At 49.1% G+C, this 23,233-nt stretch overlaps 1 protein-coding gene across 1 annotated transcript in view; it reads right to left on the bottom strand.

Moving 5' to 3' along the window:
- The window catches only part of TTC7A (tetratricopeptide repeat domain 7A), a 169,166-nt gene that overhangs the window by 104,692 nt on the left and 41,241 nt on the right, over positions 1–23,233 (bottom strand). Inside the window, exons 4-8 of the mRNA XM_074286770.1 lie at positions 20,552–20,682; positions 19,041–19,162; positions 4,421–4,499; positions 3,424–3,581; positions 2,751–2,814 (exon numbers count right to left, since the gene is read on the bottom strand). Coding sequence (XP_074142871.1) covers positions 2,751–2,814; positions 3,424–3,581; positions 4,421–4,499; positions 19,041–19,162; positions 20,552–20,682 — 554 coding nt within the window. The remainder of the gene's footprint in view (positions 1–2,750; positions 2,815–3,423; positions 3,582–4,420; positions 4,500–19,040; positions 19,163–20,551; positions 20,683–23,233) is intronic.

Here is a 23,233-nt window from a genome sequence, read left to right as displayed (position 1 = left end):
CTCTGGGATCCGAAAAGGTAGTGATTCAATGAAAGTTCTGGTTCTGAGTTATCAAACTGTGCATACCCTTTGATCCAGCAGTGTTGCTACTGGGCTTATATCCCAAAGAGATACTAAAGAAGGGAAAGGGACCTGTATATGCAAGAATGTTTGTGGCAGCCCTCTTTGTGGTGGCAAGAAACTGGAAACTGAATGGATGCTCATCAGTTGGAGAATGGCTGAATAAATTATGGTATATGAATGTTATGGAATATTAATTATTGTTCTGTAAGAAATAACCAGCAGGATGATTTCAGCCTGGAGAGACTTACATGAACTGATGCTGAGTGAAATGAGCAGGACCAGGAGATCATCATACACTTCAACAACAATACTATATGATCAATTCTGATGGACATGATCATCTTCAACAATGAGATGAACCAAATCAGTTCCAACAGAGCAGTAATGAACTGAACCAGCTACACGCAGAGAAAGAACTCTGGGAAATGACTATGAACCACTGCATGGAATTCCCAATCCCTCTAATTTTGTCCGCCTGCATTTTGGATTTCCTTCACAGGCTAATTTCAAAGTCCGATTCTTTTTGTACAGCGAAAACAACTGTTTGGATATGTATACATATGTATACATGTTTAATTTATACTTTAACATATTTAACATGTATTGGTTGACCTGCCATCTGGGGGAGGGGGGGAGAAGGGGAAAATTAGAATAAAAGGTTGGGCAATTGTCAATGTTGTCAAATTACCTATGCATATATCTGGTAAATAAAAACTATTTAAAAAAAAAAAAAAGAAAAAAAAAAAGAAAGAAACAAAGCTCTGGTTCTGGCTTAGACCTCAAACCGGCCAAACTTTTAGGGCATATAAGTGAGTGTGAGCTGAATGACCATCTGGATTAAACCCTGGGCCCCCGGGGTGCAGAGAAGCAGAAGAACCTGCACGATACACAGGGCCACCAACTCCAACCTCTTGTCCTGCAGTACGCCAGGCAGTGAGTTGTAGCCAGGATCAAGATTCTGTCTACGGCTAGAGAGCAAGTCTACTGTTAAGGCTGGGAAGTCAATGAGCCAATGGTGGGAATCCAAAACTAGAATTCAGTGAGCAGAAGTAGCCAGTGACTATTCTGGGGCGGAGACTTGTTACCAATTGAGTCACGTTTCAAGAAAGAAGATTTTGACTTCTCATCCCTGAAAATATTTATGCCAGAGCAGGCTCACCACTTGTCAGAAATATTTTAAGGGAGGATTTCCAGTTCTGAGATGCTGATTTTTATGGCTAGGGTCAGAGGTCAATCTGTGGCTGGGATTAGTGAACAGAAGCTTATTAGCTTATTAGCCTTTAGAGTGCCTCAAACCTGGGGCCTGGGGCTCTAAATCACTGAGCTAACCAGACACAGATGTTCTTACACTAAATAACCATTCATCCATTTCGTGAGGCTACAATTTTGTGAACCTTCCTGATAAGGGTTGTTTCAGTTTGCATTTACATCTTACTCTTTTGGGGGCAGCTAGGTGGCGCAGTGGATAGAGCACCAGCCTTGAATTCAGGAGGAGCCGAGTTCAAATCTGGTCTCAGATACTTAACACTTCCTAGCTGTGTGACCCTGGGCAAGTCACTTAACCCCAGCCTCAGGAAAATTAAAAAACAAACAAACAAACAAAAAACAAAAAAAAACCCATCTTACTCTTTTCCCTGAGATGTGAGGATGCTAAATAGGCTACATCAGGCTGGGGCAAGAGGGGACTTAAACTTGCCCCCAACTCAGTAAGGGACTTTGAATGAACAATAGTTTGCATGTCCATGTTGCTTTACCACAATGCCGCATTTCCCTCCTACCATCTCCTTGCTAGAAGGTCTCCAAGTTGTGGTCAGTAAACTAGGAAAGCTGCCTGGTATCAGATCTGGGCAAACAACAGTCCATCCTCACAGCTTCTGTGGATCTGAGATCATAAATGGTGTGTGTGGGAGCTTTGGAAGATTTGTTCTGGAGCAGAAGGAAGGGTGAAATATTCCTTTGTCAAACTCTACTAACTCAACCTGCTGCCAAATTAATTTTCCTCAAACACCATTTTTATGTCCTGTTCAAAAACTTTTACTGGCTCCCCACTACTGGCAGCATAACCTCTAGGCAGACCCTCCAAGTCCTCTCCTAATGTCCCACTGCAGCCAGACTGCCCCCAAACACATGGATGCTTCCACAACTCTAGTCCTTGATTACTGGCCCAGACCAATCCCTGTTTCAAAGCTCAGCTTACATCTCACTTCCACGAAGACCTCTGAGACCACTCTAGTTCACAGTTATTGCATTCTACCTGGGGCCGCAGCCAGCTTCTCATGATACACAATTTCTCTCCCAGATAGACTATAAACTCCTTGAGAGCAGGGAGATTTATTATAACCCCCCAAAAGGCACACAGGTCAGGATGGGATAGAAAATCAAGGCTCTGAGTGATCGCTATTAATCCATGGCAAATTAATGGGAAGCCCATAAGGAAGGAATAGAAGCAGCCATCTTCAACCTTCTTCCCTCTTCTTTTCACAGAGTCCCCTCCCTCAGCTCATGCCCAAGCCCCAAGCTTCAGGAGACGAGACCTGGTTGGGGGGGGGGGGAGGGCGGAGTGGCAGGACAGGGGGCAAATCTGCCCATCCAGAGACCGGCTGCAGCTTGCAGCAGCCCTGTCTTGTGGTCCCAAATGCCCTACCTGACCCGCAAGCAGGCAAAGGGCCACCATCCCAGGGGCTTACCATGGACTCACTGATGAGCAGAACCAGCAGAGCCTCCTCGATGTTGTCATTGGGGCAGTAGAGACTGAAAGACACAAACCCAAGCCCCTACTCAGGACCCCATCCCTCAGTCCCAGTCTGCTCGGTCACGGAAAATGGGGTCAGCCTGGGACCCATCTCCGTCTCTGCCACAGCACTCCCTGGAAACCTGAAGCAACTCTTGCATGATTCATAAGCTACCGGACACCCTTTCTAAGCAGCAGCACTCCTGGGCTCTTTTCTGTGCCCCCGATGACCAGACCCTCCCCATGGAGGAAAAACCTTCAGGTCTGAGACCACAAATTGTCCCCTCCTGAGCCTGCAAGGACAGCCGAGGGCGGGGAACGAGGACTGCCTGTGACTTTCAATGGCCTGTGCCAGGAGTGCCGGTCCCATGATCAGGGGGACTGCCCCACAGCAGAAAGGCACCAGTCACCTGGCCGGCCAGAGAAAGCACCACGAGCGCCGGCCCTTACCGGCCGCAGACAGTGCCTAGCTCGCGCCGGCTGAGCGCCCAGCTGAGAGATTCTGAGGGGCACAGGGCCGGGAAGGCCTGTACTTTGATCAGAGATGACCTATGGGGTTTAATGAAGAGCCGGCGGGAGCTAGCTTAACTTTGGGGGGAAGGGGCGAGCAGAACAAAGCCAGGGCTTACTTGTCTCCAGCGTAGAGGTCAGGCTTCCTGAGAGGCTGGGTGATGAAGGAATTCTGTTCTTTGCCCATAAACTCGGGCAGAGGATGCGACAGGGGCCCCCAGTAGCAGTCCTCGCTCAGAGAATGGAGCAGTATTCCGGCCAGTTGCTTTGCTGCGGTCTGATGGAGAGAAAAAGGCCGGCCCTTCGCCCACACTCCCTCCCCTTCAGCACAGCCCCGCAATGTCTTCTCTGACCCGCCTGTGCCCTTCATCCAGCGTTCTCCAAGGCCCCCTTCCACTCCAGGCCTGGCTCCTCATGAAACCCTCCTGGAGGCCTAGTCTGTACCCAGGACCAATCCCCTTCCCCCACTAGCATTTCCAGTCTAGGCTGCAACTGCACGTCGAGGGACACAGCCTCCCCCACAAAACAAGCTCCTTAAGGACTTGGAGCATGCCACGCGAGCACTCTCAGCCAGGCCCTTCCCACTGCATCCCAGGGAGAACAGAGGCTCCCGGATGGAAGGGCCTTGCACAGCTCTGCCCCCGAGCCACACCTGCTGAGGCCCAGGACTGCCTGCCTTGGCCACAGGACAGGAAGACAGTCCATGTAGCTCGACAGAGCTAGAGGCTCCCCCAGGGAGAGGAGTGCTCCCCAACAGCCACGGCCACACGTGGGCACGCGCACACACACACACGTGCACTCTGTCTCCATCCTCCCTCTCTGTTTCTCTCCTCCCTCTCTCTCTGTCTCTCATCCCTCTCTTTGTCCTCCCTCTGTTTCTCTCCTCTCTCTCTCTCCTCCCTATCTCTCTCCTCTGTCTCTCCTATCTATCTGTTTCTCTCCTCCCTGTTTGTCTCCTTCTGTCTCTGCTCCCCCCCCTCCTCCCTCTTGCTGTCTCTGTCTCTTTCTTATCTCTCTCCTCCCTTTCCTCTCTTGTCTGTTTCTCTCCTCCCTCTCTCTCTCTCTCTCTGTATCTCTCTCTCTCTTCCCCTTCCCTCCACAGAATTTCCTTATTACCACTTTTAAGTTCTGGGTTGCTCTAGTCTCCACGATCCGCAGGACTTCCCGCAACTCGCTCATGCCCTTCACGATGTTCCTGGCGGGAGAGAAGGGACACCAATAGCCAGCCTTACCTTAATCCAGGCTTCTTCCTTATACCCAAGAAAACTCCATGAGCAAAGAACTCACTTGCTTGAGCTCCATTTGAAAACAGGATGGAGAATAGTTGTTAAAAAGGAAAAGGAGATGTTCAGGAGCCTTATGTCCTCCAATAACTAGATAAATAATAGCAAACTTTCCACAAAGACCCAAGGTTTACCTGAAAAAGGCAACCAAGACTGCTGGGTTTTTGTTTTTGTTTTTCTCAAAAAGACAAGAGACTAGGGACAAAGATCTAGGCTTCCCAGGAGGGGGGTTACTTTAATTAGCATCTACCTCACTGAACTCTTGTGGGAATCAAAGGAGATAATATACAGAAAGCGCTTGGCAAAAGCACCATATCAGTGTTTTTATTACAAATAACAAAAGAGTCTAGATGTTAATGTAGCAGGTCCATGTGGAGACTTCTCTGCCTCAGCGTGCCCAAGCCTGGCTATAATGCATCGACAAGGACGAGCCGAGCGGCCCCTGTGCCAGGAATCCCTTGAGCAATGCCTGGGACAAGGATTCTGGCCTTGGAACTGGAGAGAAATCAGTTCAGACCCTTCCTCTGACACTGTCTGGCTGCACAATACAGGACAAGTCATTAACCAGGTCTCAGTATGAAAGAAGGGCGATAATATTTTGTGAGACTCAGCTGGGACCAGGCAAGTTCTATAAAATCCAATTATCAGTATTGTCATCATTCAGGCATTTGCCTCTCAACCAAACTAACAAGATAATTTTAATTCACTCCCTGTCTACTGGCCATTTCTTTGCTGCCTAAAACCAGATTAAGCCAGATTAAAAACAAAACAGAGCCCAGAACAAAAAAGCTCTTCCTTGATGTGCCTGCTGGCTCACCTCCTACAGTCTCCATCCTTTGATAGCTGAACTCCATGAGAAAGCCATCTCTGCTGCTTCCTCCCCCCCAATCCCCCGGCCAATCTTCTGCAGCCTGGCTTCAGTCCTCGTCATTCATGGAACTGTTCTCCACCTGCCAGAGCTAATGGCCTTTTCCAATGCTCTCCTTGATTGTTCTCGAGCCTTTGACTTTCCGGATCACCCTCTTCTGCTAGATCTTTTCAACAGTCTCCTGGTTCTCCTCCTCCTGGCCACTCTACCTTTATAACATCCCCCCTTCAACTCTGGCAGTTGTCAGCAGGACTCAGGCTCCCATCAGCCTGGGCCAGGACTACTGCGAGAGCCTTCTGACTAGTCACCCAGGCACAAGTCTCTTCCCACTTCAAAGAGAGACAGTTATGTGGATAACAAAATTTTCAAAGCAGCATGTTCTGACATTAATGTCAAACACATTAATAGTATACTGAATATAATGATATATATGTATATATATGGGAAAAGTCTGCATAAATTTGATATATTAAGGTAAAGGAAAATTAATCCACCATAAGGAATTCAGAAAGGCACAGGAAGACTTGCATGAACTGAAAAATAAGGAAGAAATAAAACCGGGAGAACAATATACAAGATGACACATATAAATGATATAATGAATAATATGAAGACACTAAAAAATTAAATATAATGATCCACATTAATTCCAAGTGATGTTGGAATACCTTTCTCCTCACTATTGAGAGATGGGGGTACAAAATGCTACCTACTCTTACTCAGATATCAGTTTTTCATAACTGTTTTGTGGTGGATTTTTTTAAGTATAAGAGAGAACATAAGGTGGTTAACTGGCAAGTAGTCATGTAATAAAAACCAAGATGCATTAATAAAATTAAAAGAGTACATATGAGCCAGGTAAGGCAGCCCCCGCAGAAGCACAAAATGTCTACAGCCCCTGAGAATGAATCTAAGACTGAGCTGCTCTGAGCTTTCTGCGAGACCCCCATGTTATCTCAGGACACTCCCTGGAAGCCATTGAATCATAGCACAGGTTCAGATTAAGGGAAAAGTATGGTCACTGACAGGTTAGGGAGAGAAGAATCCTCTATCAAAGACTCCCAGGCTAAAGAAGGAAGGAAAGGAAGGATAAGGGAAAGGAAATGGGTTGCCCTGGGAACAGGAATGATATCAAGGCTAGAAGAGCAAAGTCAAATGATCATAAAGCTGGAGCCAACAGAATGAGCCTCCTGACCTCCACGCTCATGCAGTACAGACCTGCTATGTAACACAGTAAGTAGAAAGAGGCTAGGGGAAGGAGATCTGAGCCTGGGCCAGCCCAAAAATAGCTGTCCAAGGGGCAAGGCCTTTTCTTGACTACATAATGAGTATAGTATTTGTAACCTACCTTAAGTGATTATGTACAATACTTATCTCAGAATAATAATAATTCATTCTTTTAGCACTTTGAGATGGTGCTTTAGGTAGATTTCCTTACTAGATATTTTAAAGATACTTTGATATGTTAAAATATACTTGGCCTCCTTTTTAAGCCCATAAACTGAATTTTGTACTTTTTAAAAAAAAAACATTCTTCCAAGAAGAGGCTCATTCATTTTCATAATCATTCTCTCTCTGTTCTTCCATCTAAATTTCCCCAAAACGTCATTTCCTTTTCACTACCCAATGAAACTATAAAGAGAAAAGCCAATATAGAAGAGTGTGCACAAGTGCTTCCATTCTGTAACTACACAGAAACAACTTGTGGGTTTATCCAAGCTGCTGCTCTCAGAGAGATCAGAAAGCCCAAGAGAACCTGAACACTGAAGGGCCAGGTCTTTCTCTGGGGAGGAGCCACTGCCCTCAAGGCCCACTGACAAGGCCCTCTCCTTCTATGGGCTCACCATGCACCCAGGTGAGCCCCACTCCTGTGCAGGAGGGCGATTATTGAAAAGCTGACTGAAAACTGACTTCTATTTTTAAGGTGCTAGAAGCCCAGAGTGGCTCCTTCTGTAAATTATTACCTCTGATGAGTTTCCATAAACCTATGCTGAATGGTTCAAAATGGGAGGCACCCCTAAACCCCAGCAGAATAGAAGTTTGTCTCTGCCTCCCTGAGGCTTAAATAATGCTTTGTACAAAGCAAGGAAGGGGAAGGGACTATTTAAACAGTGTCTACTGTGTACCAGGCATCACTTTACAATGATGATTTCCTTTAAGATCCACACAACACCTCTGGGAGGTAGGTACTATTATTATCCCCATTCTACAGTGGAAGAAACGGAGGCAAACCAACATTAAGTGAAACGCCCAGAGTCACACAGGTAGAAGGGGGATTTGGCTGCAGGTCTTTCAGTCCGTGCCCAGAGTCCCATAAATATCTCACCACCTTGCTGCCCTCAAGAAACTGGGTAGCTGGCTTTTAGGGAATGCTTGTTGAATTAAATAAAAAATAACAAATCAGTATAAAGGCTGCAGAGGTAATGCCCAGGAGTAACTAGTTCTGCACTGAAAGGATCAGTGAATTTTTGTGACCACTGCTTCTCTCCATCAGCCCCTCTAGGAAATGGCATTTCCCCGAGCTCGCTCTCCTTGGAGCTGCCCCAGCTTTGGAATGCCCAGGGAGAAGCCGAGCTGCAAAGATTTCTGTGCTCTCTCTCCCACCTTTCTGAGCCGAGCTGCTCAGCCCTCACGGTTCCCAAGAGAAACTTGACTAGCCCAAGGATGCTGCTGGGAAGGTTTGCTCTGGGGGCCTTCACCTCTCCTGGGGAAATCCAAGGCCTCCTGGACCCCATTCTACACCATGAAGATCACCTTTCTGGGGGAGCCTTCGCTTGATTATTTCCCCGACTCCTCATTACATTCACAGGAGTTAGGCAGAAGAGACATTACCATCTAATCTTAGAGATAGGGGAGGTAGGGTCCTGGAAAATGGAAGACCAGGGACCAAGCTACTCATCAAAGGGAGGCTATTTCTGGCTTTAGATTTGGGCCAGAAATGGAAAAAAGAGCAGGTCTTTGACTTTGGAGAAATTTCCCTCCCCTGCCATCCTGAAATGACCCACATATCTCCATACCCATGTTTTGTTACTGTTTCCTCCTGGAACTTCCCTCAGGGCCCGAGGCCTCCTCTCAGGCCTGTAGCTTTCTCAAGCTGGCACAGTGCTTTTATCCATGCTGTCTCTTAGAGGCACCATTTGGGAAGTGGCCCATGCGACCCTCGCTCCTATCAGCCTTGGTCCTGACTTTGACACTGTGCCCCCGCATGGGCAATCTCTCCTTCTGTCTGCCACCTTCCCTTTCTTTTCAGTTCTTTTTGTGTGTGTTGTTTTCCTCCTTTAGAACAGGGTTTCTTAAACTTTTTCTACTCAATACCCTAGGTACATTTTCTATATAAATCAAACATTGGTAGAAAAAAAATCATAGTTTTGTGAACTTCACATCGAATTATATGACCTCATGTGGAGTGAGGACCCAGTTTAAGAAGCTTTGCTTTAGAGTATAAGCTCCTTGAGGCCCGAGAATGCCTTTTTTGCTTCTATTTGTATTCCCAACACAATGCCCCGCACGTAGTTAAGCACTTAATAAACATCTCCTGCCTTCCTTGGGACTCCAACTAAAAATCTGTTCTCAGAAGCATCCTTAAAGTCCAGTCTAGATAGGTCCTGCTGGGACATGACAGCTGTCCACAAGGACTTCGGGTGAAGCTGGGAAGAAAAGAAGCAATGAAGATGTGAGAGGCTTCCTGCATCAGAAAAGAGTGGCAGACTTGGGAGTCAGGAGAAAAGAAGCAAGTTACTTAATTTCTCTAACCCTCGGTTTTCCCCCCAAAAATAGTATCTTATGAGAAGCAAATGAGAATAGACATACAAGGCTTTGTCAGCTCTGCGGAGCTACAGAAAGAAACACTGGCACTTACGCGGGGTTTAGAGCATGGTAAAGAATCATTGTTTACTCATTTATTTTAAACTAGGTATATAAGATGGATTCCATTTAGGCACTAAGCTCAACAGAATGCTCTATCAATATGCTGTAGGGCTGAGGGGGAAAAAGAAAAACCTTCGGAGAATTAGAATTACTCGGGTGAAAGAAAAGCTCAGTAAGAATTTCAAGGGACAGACCCCTAAGGCTGGACTCACAGAGAACACTGAATGGACGCGCAATGAGTGGACAGTGGATACAGGATCCATGGTTAATTCAAGCTTGATCCTTTGTCTCACGCATCTTTCCACAGAGCACCAAACCTGCTCTCCAGAAAGGAGGGCTCAGGCCTAGGACATCATGGAAAGTCCAAGAAGCTCCTTTCCCTTTGTCTTTACCCGGGGAAGGAGGCAACAGTCACGGTGCGGAAGGAAGCCACTGAACTTGAGAGTGGATGCTGAATCAATACTGATGGTGAGCTGTGAGAAGGCGAGAGGAGCTACGCGGGGGAGCCAGGGAGATAAGGGCCGAAGCTGGGGGTTCCCATTCTTCCCAACCCCCCTCCCTGCGGCAGCACGTCCAGAACATAAAGACTGGCTGGTTTAGTGCTGGGGAGCAGGGGCCGCCACGGCCAAGCCAGCTGTCTCTTCTCCAGAATGCCGGTTTGCTCCTCCCCCCACCTCCCCACCGTGCCCCAGCTTAGCTGGAGAGCCTGGACCCACATTCCCACTCTCCCGCAGGAGCGCCTTTCTTTCTGGAGGCTTCCTCCCCTCAGGTTCCCCTCCCCCGTATCTATGAAAGTAAACGTGGGACTGAGAAATGCTTTTTCCCCTTTAAACAAAGACGCTGGATTCAGGAGCAGAGAGAGTAAGAGGAAGGGCGGAGTTGAGGGTATTTCTGTTCAGAAATAAAAGGGCTCTAGGTGTTCTGGGCCAGAACTCGAAACAGGGTACTGCGGGAACTGAGGAGACAGAGTGACGTCTAGTGTGGCACTGATTTAATCCTACCACGATAGTGGTTCCAGTGACAGAGCGATGGTGTATGCAGTGTGGGACACACAAGGAGGCGCTCTCAGGGCTGGGGGCTGCGGCTGCGGCACAAACCTGTGGAGTCAGAGATTCAGAGGCCCGAGCTCCAGGACTGCAGCTCCAGGACTGCAGAAGGCCTCCAGAAAGTAACCGGGCCCAGGAAGGAGACAGGACTTTGAAGGAGACAACGAAGGGAACTGGGGAATTAGCCCCCGGCTGCCCTTGTGGGGATCTCTGAACTGAAGCGGAGGCTGCGGCTCCCGGACCGCTCCACTTAGAGAAAACGTTACCGCAGGGACAATGCAGGGTCTGGGACTTTACTGGTTCGGGGAATTCCCAGAGGCAGACCCCCCACCCCCCCACCCCTCGCCCCTCAATGCCGGCCGCCAGTTTCTCTGCAACTTATGCAGGCTTCTTAGCAGGGGCATGTTTGGTTCCGGTACATTCCTTTGATTCCATTCTGAGGAGGCCCCCCCAGGTTTCCCCGACACAAAGCGGGTTAAGGCCGCCTGTGTCAGGCGGCAGTGCAGGGCCTAAAGAGCCTGTGTCAGAAGCAGTCTCGAGCCCGGGAGTTCTAGGCCCGACCGCTCTCCGTCCGCGATCTGTACGAACCCTCAACATGGGGGGGGGAGAAGAAGCTCACAGATAAGGGGGACCATAAAATACCGAACACACATTTCTAATTGGAAAAGAAATGTAGAGAGCACAACCCCACCAGGAGGCGGCGCTGGCCCGGGAGAAGGCCAGACTCACACCCTGCCTCCCCCGCCTCTGCCCGGTCTGCGGCCTAGGCCTCAGGTCCCAGCTACAACCAGACCATCCTCCTCCCTAACACTTCACCCCGCAACGGGCCCAGGGCAGCGGCGGGCGTCAAACGCGCGGCCACCTAACGCACAAACGCCTCTCCACGGCAGCGCCACAGCCCGCGGCACTGAGAAGAGGCTCGGAGCAGCACAGTGACAGATGGGGGAGGGGGAGAAAAAGGAGGCCGGCAAAGGCTGCCGCCCACTCTCCCTGAGAAGAAAACCAGTCAGCCTGGGGGAGTTCCAGGGAGAGGGGGGGAGGGGAGGGGAGGGCAGGACCCGCCCAAGCCCCACGAGGAAACTGCCGGTCCTCCCGGGCACGCCCACCGGCAGTTCCAAGGCCCGGCCCGCCTTCCCAGACCTGGCATCCACTTCCCGCCCCCTTCCCTCCAGCTCTCCCAGCCATCAGCCCCCGCGGCTCAGCCCTCCTCCACATCTCCCCAAAGCATCCAAAGGATGCTCCCGCCGCCCATTCACTGCACCGGAGGGCCGCGGCTGCCCCCTTGCGGCAGCTGCGCATAAGGCCTGTCCTCGGCCCATCTGGGCTTTCCCGTATCCTCAGACCCCGGCCACAAGCGCAGCGCCCCCACCAGCTGGGCGGCTGCCTGGCCTTTGCCCCGGGGCTCGGGCCCACGCTCTGGAGCCTATGGCTGGGAGACTGCTCCCAATCCCTGGTGCTCCGAGAATTTACCTGAGCCCTGACAGCCGCTTTTACCCTTTGGGCCCTAGGAAAAGCCAGGACTAGAGGCTCTTCTTCTGAGGGCGGGGCTATAAAGGGTAACATGGCGGGCGAGGTCCGGGGCTCTGAGAGGTAGAAACGAGGGGGCATCGCTGAGATGAACCGGGGCCCTACTACTGAGCTTCCAAGGGGGGGCCGTGAGCGTGTTCTTAGTAGCTTCAAACGGACCTTGTGTCGGCTCCCCCAGTATGTGTCCGGCAGTTCTACTCTGGCCGCCGCCAAAGGGGTGCGGTCACAGCGGCCTTCGGGTACAACAAGCAGCCCCCGTCTGGGAGGCCCCGGGATACCCCCGTGTCCCGGAGGTCTGTGGGAAACTCTCCTCGGGGCGCTGGGATCGGGCCCCACAAGCTCCCGTATTTTCGGGGGAAACTAAAGAGCCATAGAGGAGAGCCAGAAAGGTCTGCGCCTTTAGTCACACTCCATTCAGTAATTCTGTGGACACGGCTCACCCCTCCCTGGCCGGGGCCTGGGTCACGCGCTCTTGCGCCCCGGACGTGCCTAGAGCACAGGCCTGGGAACACGGTGAACAGGAAAGAGCTGCCGAGCCAGGAAGTTCCCGTGGAGCCCCAGGACCCCCGGAGCTCCCGCCCCACATCCCCTAGCAGGCCTGGTCCCAGTCACAGGAAGTGAACGGACCGGTTTCACAAGGGGTTGAGTAATCACCCCGAGTTCCTGGGAACTGAGGCTCCCGTCTCTGAACAAAGGTTTCGGGAGGAGAAATGACTGAGGCAGCCCTGAAGATAAAGGATGAATTGTTTCCATATCTTCTTTATTCTAGAAAAACTAGCTATTACTATCCTATCGCAAAGGCCTAAAAATCTCTAATTAAAAGGAAAAGAGCAACTAAGAAAATGTGGGATCTTTCCTCCTGAATCCCGGGGGCTAACCCCTGCTCTCCCCATCACCCCATCAGTGTAATGCTGAGGGCTCTCAGAAACGAGCACTTGTCACAAGCTGAACATGAACCCGGAGCACTCTCCTCCCCTAGAGTACAGAATATTAGCCACAAGTTCTGAACCTGTGCTCATGTTTCTTTCATATTTTGACAACTGTATTTCCTACGGACGTTTACACGTTGTTCTGGGAAGGGGCCGGCCCACGGGTATCTGGCCACCCCAGAGGCCCCTGCACAGGTCCACGGGAGGCACACCAGGACGGGCCCAAGGTGCTGGATGGATGTAAGCCAGAAGCCTGGGCTCACATCCTGCTCTGACACTTGAGATTTCCAGAGCTCTGGATAAGTCACTTAACTCCTGGAGCTTAGCCTCCTCCTGTGAAATATGGAGATTATATCTGAACTACTTACCAAAAAGCTAACTGCTTAAAAGACTCAAAAACTTGCTACTGTTACTGATGATAAAAGCTGACATTTATGTGATGAGCAGCACCCAAAGTGTGTGGAAACCACATTTCTCTCTGGGCGGTCACCAGCGGCGGCGAGGTCGGTGAGAGGCCGCCGGCTCTCTCACAGAAGTAGACCTCGCGCCGGAGGGGATCCACAGAGGCAGGCCAGTCCATACCTCCTTTGGCCCAGGGAGGCCAGGACACCCCAAGAGTCACAAATCGAAGCAATAACTCATTGCCCTACATGCTAGTGCCCACAGACCTTGGGGGCTGACAAATGGGGGCAAGTCACCCCAGAATTATGGGGAACAAGGTACAAACCCACCAGCTGGAGAGGAGTGGGCACCCTGGCTGTGAATGCCTCTGCAATGGCAGGTTAGCAGAGGGCTGAGGCATTCTGGCAGAGGCCCTCAGCATGCTCCCTCCTCTCCAGGCTGAGAAGTGCCCCCTGACGAGATCCAGTTCCCCCCCACCCCTTCCATACCCCAGTCACCCTCCCAGATCTCTCCTCCCCCTGGGAGCCTGGACCTGGAGAAGGCTGTCTACAGCACAGGCCCCAATTACTTTCTTCTCCAACTCTCTCCAATCCAGCTTCCAGCCTCATCCTTTGACCCATGCTGCCAAGTGACTTAGCTGCCAAGTCCAAGGGCCTTTTCTCAGTCCTTCCCTGTCTTGACTTCTGTGCAGCCTACAGTCCTGCTGATCCCTCTCCCCCGCGGAACTCCTTCTACCTGTGTGAGCGGGCTGCCTCCCTGACTGGCTCCTCATCCAGACCAGGGGTCCCCCAGGGCTGGCTCCTAGACCCTCTTCTCTATCTGGTGCTCTCATCAGCATCCATGACTTCAATTCTCAGCCCCACTTATCCAGCTCTCACCTCTGCTATCTTCAAGGCTCCTCTCAGACACCTCCACCACCAACTTCCCTTCCTCCTCGCTCCCTCCCACTACAAGGCACCAATATCTTTTCAGTCACCTGTAGCTTTATCTTTTACCTTTCTCTGTATCCCTAGGGCTTGTCCCAGGCCCAGGTCCCAAGGTACATAGGAAGCTGATCCAAGGAGCCAGCCACAACTCCCTACACAAAGGCTAGTCAAACTCCTGCTGTTCTGTGGGCTCCTGTCTAGACGGCCACTTCCCCTTCATCTAGCCACAGAGCCAGAGCTCCAAGGGCCCCCGGAACCCCGAGGATGCCCAACTTCATCCCACTACTCAAAGAGACACAACTGGAGCCCAGGTCCTCCACTCTCACTTTTCCCCCAGCACCACACTACCTCTCCTTCCAGCACTGAATTCACTAAAAGCCCCTTGGCTTCAATGCCTTCATCTGTCAGAAATGGAGGTAAGGATGGCTGCCCCCTTACTAAAATAGGCCCCTGTGCTGCAAACAGGCAGACTTTTGAGGCCTAAGAGCTACGACTGTTTTGGGAGGGAAGAAGTAGGAATTTGCTGTGGTTGGGAAACTTCCCTCCTCTCAAAAATTGTTCATTTATTTTTCAAAAACCAAGTAGAAAAAAAGTAGTTTTAGCCCCCAGGGCTCACCCCAAAGCTGGTGCTTTACTTGAGGTAAACAAGTCACTTGTGCTTACCTAGCAAAGTTTAGCAATCACCTGACCTCCAAGTATCAAAAATCCTGTGAGAGGGAAAAAAAGGAGGCCAATGGCTCTGAGCCTAGCAAAAGAATGAGATTTTTCTAGATTCTCTCCCCTTCCCTTGGGGGCCTAAAATGAACAGTCCAGCTTAAGAGCAGCAGCAGGCCTATTGGGAAATAAGGGCTTGTGGCAGGTCTGCCACTCACTACCCTTCTGAGCAAGTCATTCTATATTGCTCTGGGTCCAAATTTTCTCATCTTTAAAATGAGAAGAGCAAATTTGATCAGGGATTCTGAACCTGTGTCATGCATCCCTCTGACAGTTTGGTGAAGCCCATTGGCACCTTCTAAGAGAAATGTTTTTAAAAGTGTTAAATATGTAAGGATTACAAAGGAACCCAATCAATCCACAGATCCCTAGTTAAAACTCCTGAACTAAATGTCCCTCTCAAGGCCATTCCAGCTCTGTGTGTATGTGTGTATGTGTTTTATTTGAATTATTATATTTTTAAAGCCCAACATTCACACAGAGCTTTATGAATTACTTATTTGATCACAACTTTTCAACCATCTGAGAAAAGTAGTCCACACATAAAAGTCCTACTTTATGAAAACAGCCTCAGAGAGGTGGAAAGATGCTGCCCAGCTAATATACAGCACAGTCAGAACTCAAACCCTCTGCCTCTCGACCCCTGACCAGGCATACCCCTCCATTAAGCTCAGCATTCATAGTGGGAAATACAGAATATATCCACAATCCAAAGCAATTTTAGCCCTATCTGGTATAACCCTTATCTCAAATAGGCACTTCAGTCTCTTCCACTTCCAATTTCATACCCCTAATAGACAGGGGGATGCTCTCCTTGCAGATCTTTGCACAGCTCTGACTGACATTTTCTTTATTCTGAGCTTAAAGAAATCAGCCTCTTTGCATCATTTGCCTCTACTTCTAGTCTCTGGGGCGAAGCAAAATATAACTCATCTCTCTTAATCTGATCATTAAAGAGCTGAAAAGAAATTTCACTATCTGGTCCAATCTGCTCCTGAAAGGGATCCCTCTCTCACGTGGCCTTTGAAGGTCTCCAGGGAGAGAGAACCCACACTCTGGGCAAGTACCACGTGCCTCTTTCAAACAGCTCCATCTGGAAGGTGCTTTCCCCACCTACTTCAAGCTGAAATTGGCCTCTTTGTGCCTTGCCTGCATTATTACTTCTGGTCCTGCCCTTTATCCTTTAGCCTCTTGCATAGATCTTAAAAGCCATTTCCCAGAGGTTCAAAGGAAGTTGTGGGGGGGAGCAGGGCTGGCGGGGAATCGGGGCTGCCCGGACTCTGGCTTGAAAAGTTGTCCATCACTGCAATCTCTGCTCCAGCCAGAGTGCTGCACTCCCTCCTGCCCCTGACCTGCAATCCCCAGACCTGCAAGTCTCCCGTCATTAACTGCCCATCAGACATTTAAAACTGGACGTCTCAAATGTAATGCATCCAAACCAGATGCTTCTCTCCTATCCCCTTACCCCCACTTCCATAAGTGACTATTTCTTCCAGAATCCTTCCCATCCTCCTTTTCCTCAATTCCTCACACTTTCTCAAAGGACTAATTCCATTCGGTCCTGATTCTTGCAAAATCCATCTCCAAATCTCTTAAACCTGACCCTTTCCCTCCAGCAACACAGGCCCTGCTTACTTCTGGTCTGGACTACTGCAAACTGCCTCCTAAGTGTTCTCCCTCCCTCATCTCACCCTACAGCTTGCTGCCAACACGACTTTCTTTAGCACAAGTCTTCTCATACTGCCTCTAGAATCTCTATGCTTAGGTTTTTGAAATCTAGCCCCAATCTCCCTTCCCAGGCTCACTGGGCACTGCCCTCTCTTCCTACATTTTCTCTGCTCTTTTCACCAGTACCCTGTATCTCTGGGCATCCCCAAACCTAGAAAGTGCTTCCTAACTCTTTACCTCCTCCACCTCAAAGACTTGCTCAGTTTTAAGCACAAATTTTTTTGTGTATCATGAACTGACCATTTGCTTCACAGGCAGGTGAAGACTATGGACCCCTGCCTCAGACTGGTGTTTTTAACTGCATAAAATACATAGGATTACAAGAGAAATTAATTATATTGAAAGTTCTTTTTAAAATTAAAAAAAATTAAATTCATGGATATCCTATACTTTGTTTCCCCCCCACTCCCAAAATCTATTTCGAGTCTCTTAAGGGAGACTCCTTTATTTTACATGAAGTCTTTCCTGATCCTCTCCCACTGAGAATTCCCCTCTCCTCCCAAACTACCTTGTTTCTAAATACTTTGTAATTAATTCTACTTGTGTTTATGCTGTATGTATGTTTAAAGTTATTGTAGAAGGTAAGTTCTTTGAGAGTAGGGATTATTTCATTCTTAAAATGAATATTACTTAGGGAGCAATGGATCTGGAATCCACAAGGCTCCAGTTCAATTCTGACCTCCCATACTTGCTTCAGAGTTAGACAATAGTAAGTACTGAAGAGTTTTCTTGACTCCAAGTCCATCACTCTAACCTCTGCCTGTTTCAGTTTACCTTCTGTCAACAGGTTCTAGCAACCAAATGAAACAACAATAACAAGTTGTTAGGTTCTTACTAAGCACTAAGTCGGTACTTTACAATTCTCTAGTTCTGGCCTTTAAGGGCAGTTTTACCCCTTTGAACTTTTGGGGAGGAGCTTGCATGTTTAAGAGGAGCAACTTCATTGGTTGAGGAATTTTTCCCCAGAAGCCCATGAGTTATTCCACACCCATTCTCTGGGAGGATAAAAGAAGCTACATAGAACAAGGGAGGAGTCTCTACTCTAGGTCAGAGTTGGTGGCTCTCTACAGGAAGAAGAATCTGGCTGAGAGATTGACTTAAGACAGCAGATCTCCTCCCAGAGAGCGATCAGCAGTTTCTGGAGACAACAGAACTTTACATATTGGCCCCCAACGTGGGGCAAGGACTTTTGCTTATCCTGACAAGGACTTACTCTGAGCCCTTCAGAGGAGCTAGCCGGGACCTTCACAACAAGTTTAGCCCAGCACCTGGCATACAGAAGGCATTTAATAAATGCTTATTTCCTTTCATTCTTTGTATTTGTTTCCCTACTCCTCAGCACAGTGCATGGGGTTGAGGGTTGAGGGGTGGAGGGGAGGAGAGTGACAGAATACCTTTATTAAGAAGCATCATGCTAGGGGGCAGTTAGGTGGCACAGTGGATAGAGCACCAGCCCTGAATTCAGGAGGACCCAAGTTCAAATCTGGTGTCAGATACTTAACACTTCCTAGCTGTGTGACCCTGGGCAAGTCACTTAACCCCAGCCTCAAAAAAAAAAAAAAAAAAAAAAAAAAAAAAAAAAGAAGCAGCATCATGCTTGAAAAGGTAAAGACACCTCCACTCAAGTTGTGGATCCAACCATTCTGGGGAGCAGTTTGGAACTATGCCCAAAGGGCTATCAAACTGTCATCCCCTTTGATCCTACAATATCACTACTGGGTCTATATCTCGAAGAGATCCTAAAGGAGGCAAAAGGACCCACATCATTGCAAAAATATTTGCAGGAGCTCTTTTTGTGGAGGTGAGGAACTAGAAGCTGAGTGGATGCCCATGGCTGAATGAGTTGTAGTATAAGAATGTAATGGAATATTTTTGTTCTGTAAGGAATGATAATTTCAGAAAGACCTGGAAAGACTGCATGAATTGATGCTGAGTACAGTGAGGAAAACCAAGAAAATAACGTACACAGTAAAAAGATTATGTGATGGTTAACTGTGAAAGGACTTGGCTCTCTCCTCAACAATATAGTGTTCCAAGACAATTCCAACAGACTCAGGGTGGAAAATACCATCCACCTCCAAAGAGAGAACTAGAGACAGAATGCTGATATACTATTTTCACCTTTTTGTTTGTTTGTTTGTTTTTGTGATTTCCCCTTTTTGTTGTGATTTTTCTTTTGCAACATGACTAATATGGAAATATATTTAAAACGATTGTACATGTATTCTCTCTATCAGATTACCTGCTGTTTGGGAGAGAGGAATAAAGAAGGGAAGGAAAAAAAAATTTGGAACTCAAAATCTTATAAAAATGAATACTGGAAATCATTTTTAGATGTAATTAGAAAAATAAAATACTACTGAAATTAAAAAAAAAGAAAGAAAGAAACCTCCACCAAGAAACTCATAGACCCCACCCAAGGGGGACAGAGCAGCTGATTACCTACCCCTTCCGTAAGTTGGCCACATAGGCACTCTGCAGGGCAGCTTCCAGGAAGTACGTCAGTTCAAATTCAGGCAGAGTTGGGTTGTTGCTTTTCAGGCCCCTTTGATGGATATTATTTGTGGTCTAAAAGAAGGGGAAGAAGAAAACACAATTTACAGTCACATACAAAGTTTTAGTCAAAGGACTACAGGATGACTACTCTGGGCCTCTAGGAGCAACCAATCTGGAGCACAGGGACAGACCACTGCCCCTCATCCTTCGACTTTTACGGAGTCATCGGTAACTATTAGAAGCCTATGTGAAATTCTCAAAACCAAAGAAATTCTATTTCATTTTTGTTTTAAAAACCACTTATTTTCCTGCCCTCCTCCCTATTCTTCACCCCACCACCCAGCCTAGTAGGGCAGCTCCTGTCTATCTCTGGAAGTCTGTAGCTCCCAGATTGCCTCCTCCATGAGCTCCTGCCTGATTTCTTCTTCTTCCCTCCTTCCTTCCTCTCTCTTCTATCCGCTCCGGGCAGCCCAGCCAGAGGTCAATACTGACTGAGCACGGGGCTCTAGGCCCCTTCTCAAAATATTTCCAACTGCATAAAATCCACTAAATAGGATTACCAAGGAAATAAATTATACTGGCATAGAGTTAGCACAAGGCCTGGAATCAGGAAGGCCTGAGTTCTAATTGGACCTCAGACACTAGCTGTATGACATGGATCTGAGATGACGGAACAACAAAAACAAGTAAGATGCACTTCCACACTTATGGACCCTACAAACTCTTAACTGGACCCAAAAGATTAACACTGTCCTAGCCAACTCTCCCCAATATGCTTGTCTAGGAGGCTGGCCTCCACTGTCACTTCCTCCAGACCCCCTCCCCTTTCCCTCCAGTCTCTGGGCAAGCAGAAGGGCTTTTGGGGGTCAGCCCCAGGCCAGGCAGGGGCCTTCCCTCATGAAGCAGGAGCCCAGTGTCCAGGAACTGTAAGCATGGGCCACACACCTGGCAATCCCTTTCTATGTAAAAGAAGGAAATGCCTGTAGTGCCTCCAAGGAGTCACATGATGCCAGTTTGTTCTTTGTGCTCGTTCCTCGGCCCAGGGCCTGGCCCGCTGGAGGCACCCAGAACTGCTGACTGACCCTTGTGTGCCTCTCAGGCTTCTTCAGGGATTTGAAAGCTCCTAAGTTCAAGGAGATCTTCTCCAGGAAGGCGCCTTATTGAGCTTCCTAGTTCACCTCCTCCCCCAGCATCCCCTGGAATCACCTCATTTTTATCCCTATGGGTAAGTTAACTCCATAGGACTCTAGTCTGGACTCCTGGGAAAGAAAGGAACCTGGTCTAGGTCTACAAAGCAGCACCAGCACTAGCACTGAATGTCCTAGGGACACTCTGCCCCTGCCCCAGGGAAGTGGGTCTAAGACACTTGAAATCTCTGCTGCCCTCCCTCCTACAGCGATCCCCACTATCCAGGGGAGCCAATGGACGATGGGGGAGGGGGACATCCCACCGCCGTCTCACCTTTTCCAGCTCTTGCAGAAACACCTGAGCGATCCAGGATGCCCTTTCAAAACAGGAGATGGCTTCTTCTTCCCTCTCGCTGAGTCGGGCTCGGCAGGCAATGGAGTTGGGCAAGCGTTCCAAGGAGAGGCCTGCGAGAGCAGCAGCAGAGTGATTCCCGCCCAGCCCTCCTCACTCCCCTCGCTCAGCAATTCACCCCGGGCAGAGGCCCCGTGTTACTGGGGGGCCTCCCCTGGGAGGAGGAACCGCTCTGGCCTGGCCACCTTAGGCCTGCGGGCCACGGATAACCACCTTCCCTATGCACCTACTGTGTGCCTGGCACTGTGCAAAGTGCTGGAGATACAAGAAAGGCAGCGGTCTCTGCCTCAAGGAGCTCAGCCAACTGGGTCACAAGGTGGATGAAAAGGTCCTCAATGATGGGAGAAGCGGGAAAGGCTTCCTGCGAAGGAGGGCTGGAGCGGGGGACAGCCAGGGAGAAGGCCCAGTGTCGGGAGAGAGAGCGGGAAGGAGGCATGCCAGGAACCGTCGAGCATGCAGGAGAGGCCTGCAAAGGCGGCAGGGGCCAGAGCAAGAGGCTCTCAAAGCCAAGCGGAGGGCTGGGTGTTTGGTCCTGGAGGCAGGGAACGGGGGAGCTGACTGAGGGAAGAGACCATAGGCAAATCTGAGGGGAAGACAGCCTGGGAGAGAGCTGAGATAGGGAGACCTGCCCGCGTCCACTGCACATCCTGGCCGAGGTCTGGCGCAAGATGGCAGCAGCACAAGAAAGAAGTGACCGTGAGGAAGGGAGCCCAGTGTCTCTGAGAGTCATGCTCCAGAAACGGTCAGAGCTGGAAGCATGGGCCACCCCAAAGCCTTCCACTGCTCCAAGTTGGGAAGAAAGTTTAAATGGAAGATGTAATGATAGGGATGACCTCATGGAACTGGGGCTGGAAGAAGATCAGACACCCACACACTTAAACAAGGCTGGGCTGGAGCCAGCTCATACCAGCTCAAGCCAATTGTTACTTTCAGTACAAGCATCAGAAACCAGCAAACTGAGACTCGAATTATTATTTATGGCTTGTTAAGACTTAAGCAATGGAGAAAATATTAATAAAGCAGCTTAAAATGTCCCATGCAGTTTTTTGGATTTTTTTTGGAGAGCAGGGGTTAACTAGCATACCACACATATGCCTTTTTTTTTTTTTAAATGAAAATATTTCAATAAGGAACAAAGGACAAATAGAGAAAGGCTCAAGGACAATGGTGGCAATCTAACCCAAGTCCCCTCTCAAAGAGATGAGGAACCAGAATCCTGGAGAAGCTGAACAATTTGCTCAAGCTCACATGGGTAGTCGATGATAAAGCCAGCGCTCTTTTCAGTTGAGTCGCAGACCAGTCAGCACCGGAGCTAAGCCCGAGGGGTGGCGGTGAAGATCCCAGCTTGGGTGGATAGGGGAGGAGGAAGGTGCAATGAGCCTTCATTAAAAAACAGTGCCACGTCTGAGATGGTTAAACCAACCCCTATTCTAAACCCACCAAGGAGCTCCTGCAGGGAATCCTTTTGTAAACAAAAGCTTCCAATCTCTGGACTTAAGGAAAGCCAGCACAGATACCCAAATGATCTTCACTGGGGGGCAACGTTCCAGGTCAGATGCTGTCCAGGAGAGCAAGAGGAATGGTCAAGGCCACCTGTCCAGGAGGCCAGGCTGAAGGAAGGCGCGATTGTGGCTCCAGGGATCCGCAGGGCGTTGTGTCAGGGAGGCCCCAGAGAGCCAGACCAGAACCTGAGTTGGATCTGAAGCTCTGCCCTGGACGGCGTCCCTCTTCCGGGAGGTCTTTGGGCAGAGACAGGCAGTCACCTGCTGGGGATGGTCGAGGGGGCCTCCCTTTTGTGTGCAGTTGAACTAGCTGGCCATGAAGTGCCCTGCAAGGCAATCCCTGTGATCCCTTTGATGACTTTCCATCGGGCACTGCTTTAAGCAAGACTGACCTTAAACCAAATGCCGTGTGCTGGGGACTGGGAATGTGACAAAACAAGTGGGGATGGCGTGGCTCAACCCCAGGGCGGGGAGCAACCAAGGCATCTTCCTGCTGTTCTGGCTTCGAGGAGAGCCACTCTAAGCAATGCTGGTCCCCCCCTTCCCGGGCTAGGCAGCCACAAGCTAGCTAATAAGAGCTAGCGATTTATAAAGTCCCTTAAGGTTTCCAAAGTACTCTATGTGAATTCAAACTATTATTTAAACTTTACAGCCTCTCCAGTGCTTTTATCACCCCTATTTTACAGATGAGGAAACTGAGGCTGACAGAGGTTAAGGAATTTTCCCAGTTTCCCATAGTGTCTGAGGCAAGATTCAGACTCCAAGTCTTGGGCTCTACTCACTTTGCCAGCCAGTTGGCCTTTGTACTTGCCAGTCCAGATCAATAGGCCTGGATTCTAGTCATGAAGCAAGTACTCTGTGAGCTTGGATAAATGATTTGAGCCTGCTGAACCTCATCTGTCAAATAATAATGACTTCCCTATTTTCTTAAAGGGTCATGAAATCATCTATTCAGCAATTTTGAGTAATAAAAAGGCAGAACAGAAGGGGACATATTATTAATTTGGAATTCTTGAGCCAGAGTCCAAATTAGGCAGGGTTAGTCATTTCTTCCATTTGTTAACATTGGGCTCAAGTACAAAGGCCAAGGTACCTTTGACAG

Source organism: Sminthopsis crassicaudata, chromosome 2 (genome assembly GCF_048593235.1).
Source record: "Sminthopsis crassicaudata isolate SCR6 chromosome 2, ASM4859323v1, whole genome shotgun sequence".
Lineage (NCBI taxonomy): Eukaryota > Metazoa > Chordata > Mammalia > Dasyuromorphia > Dasyuridae > Sminthopsis > Sminthopsis crassicaudata.
This window is presented reverse-complemented; position numbering and strand designations above follow the sequence as displayed.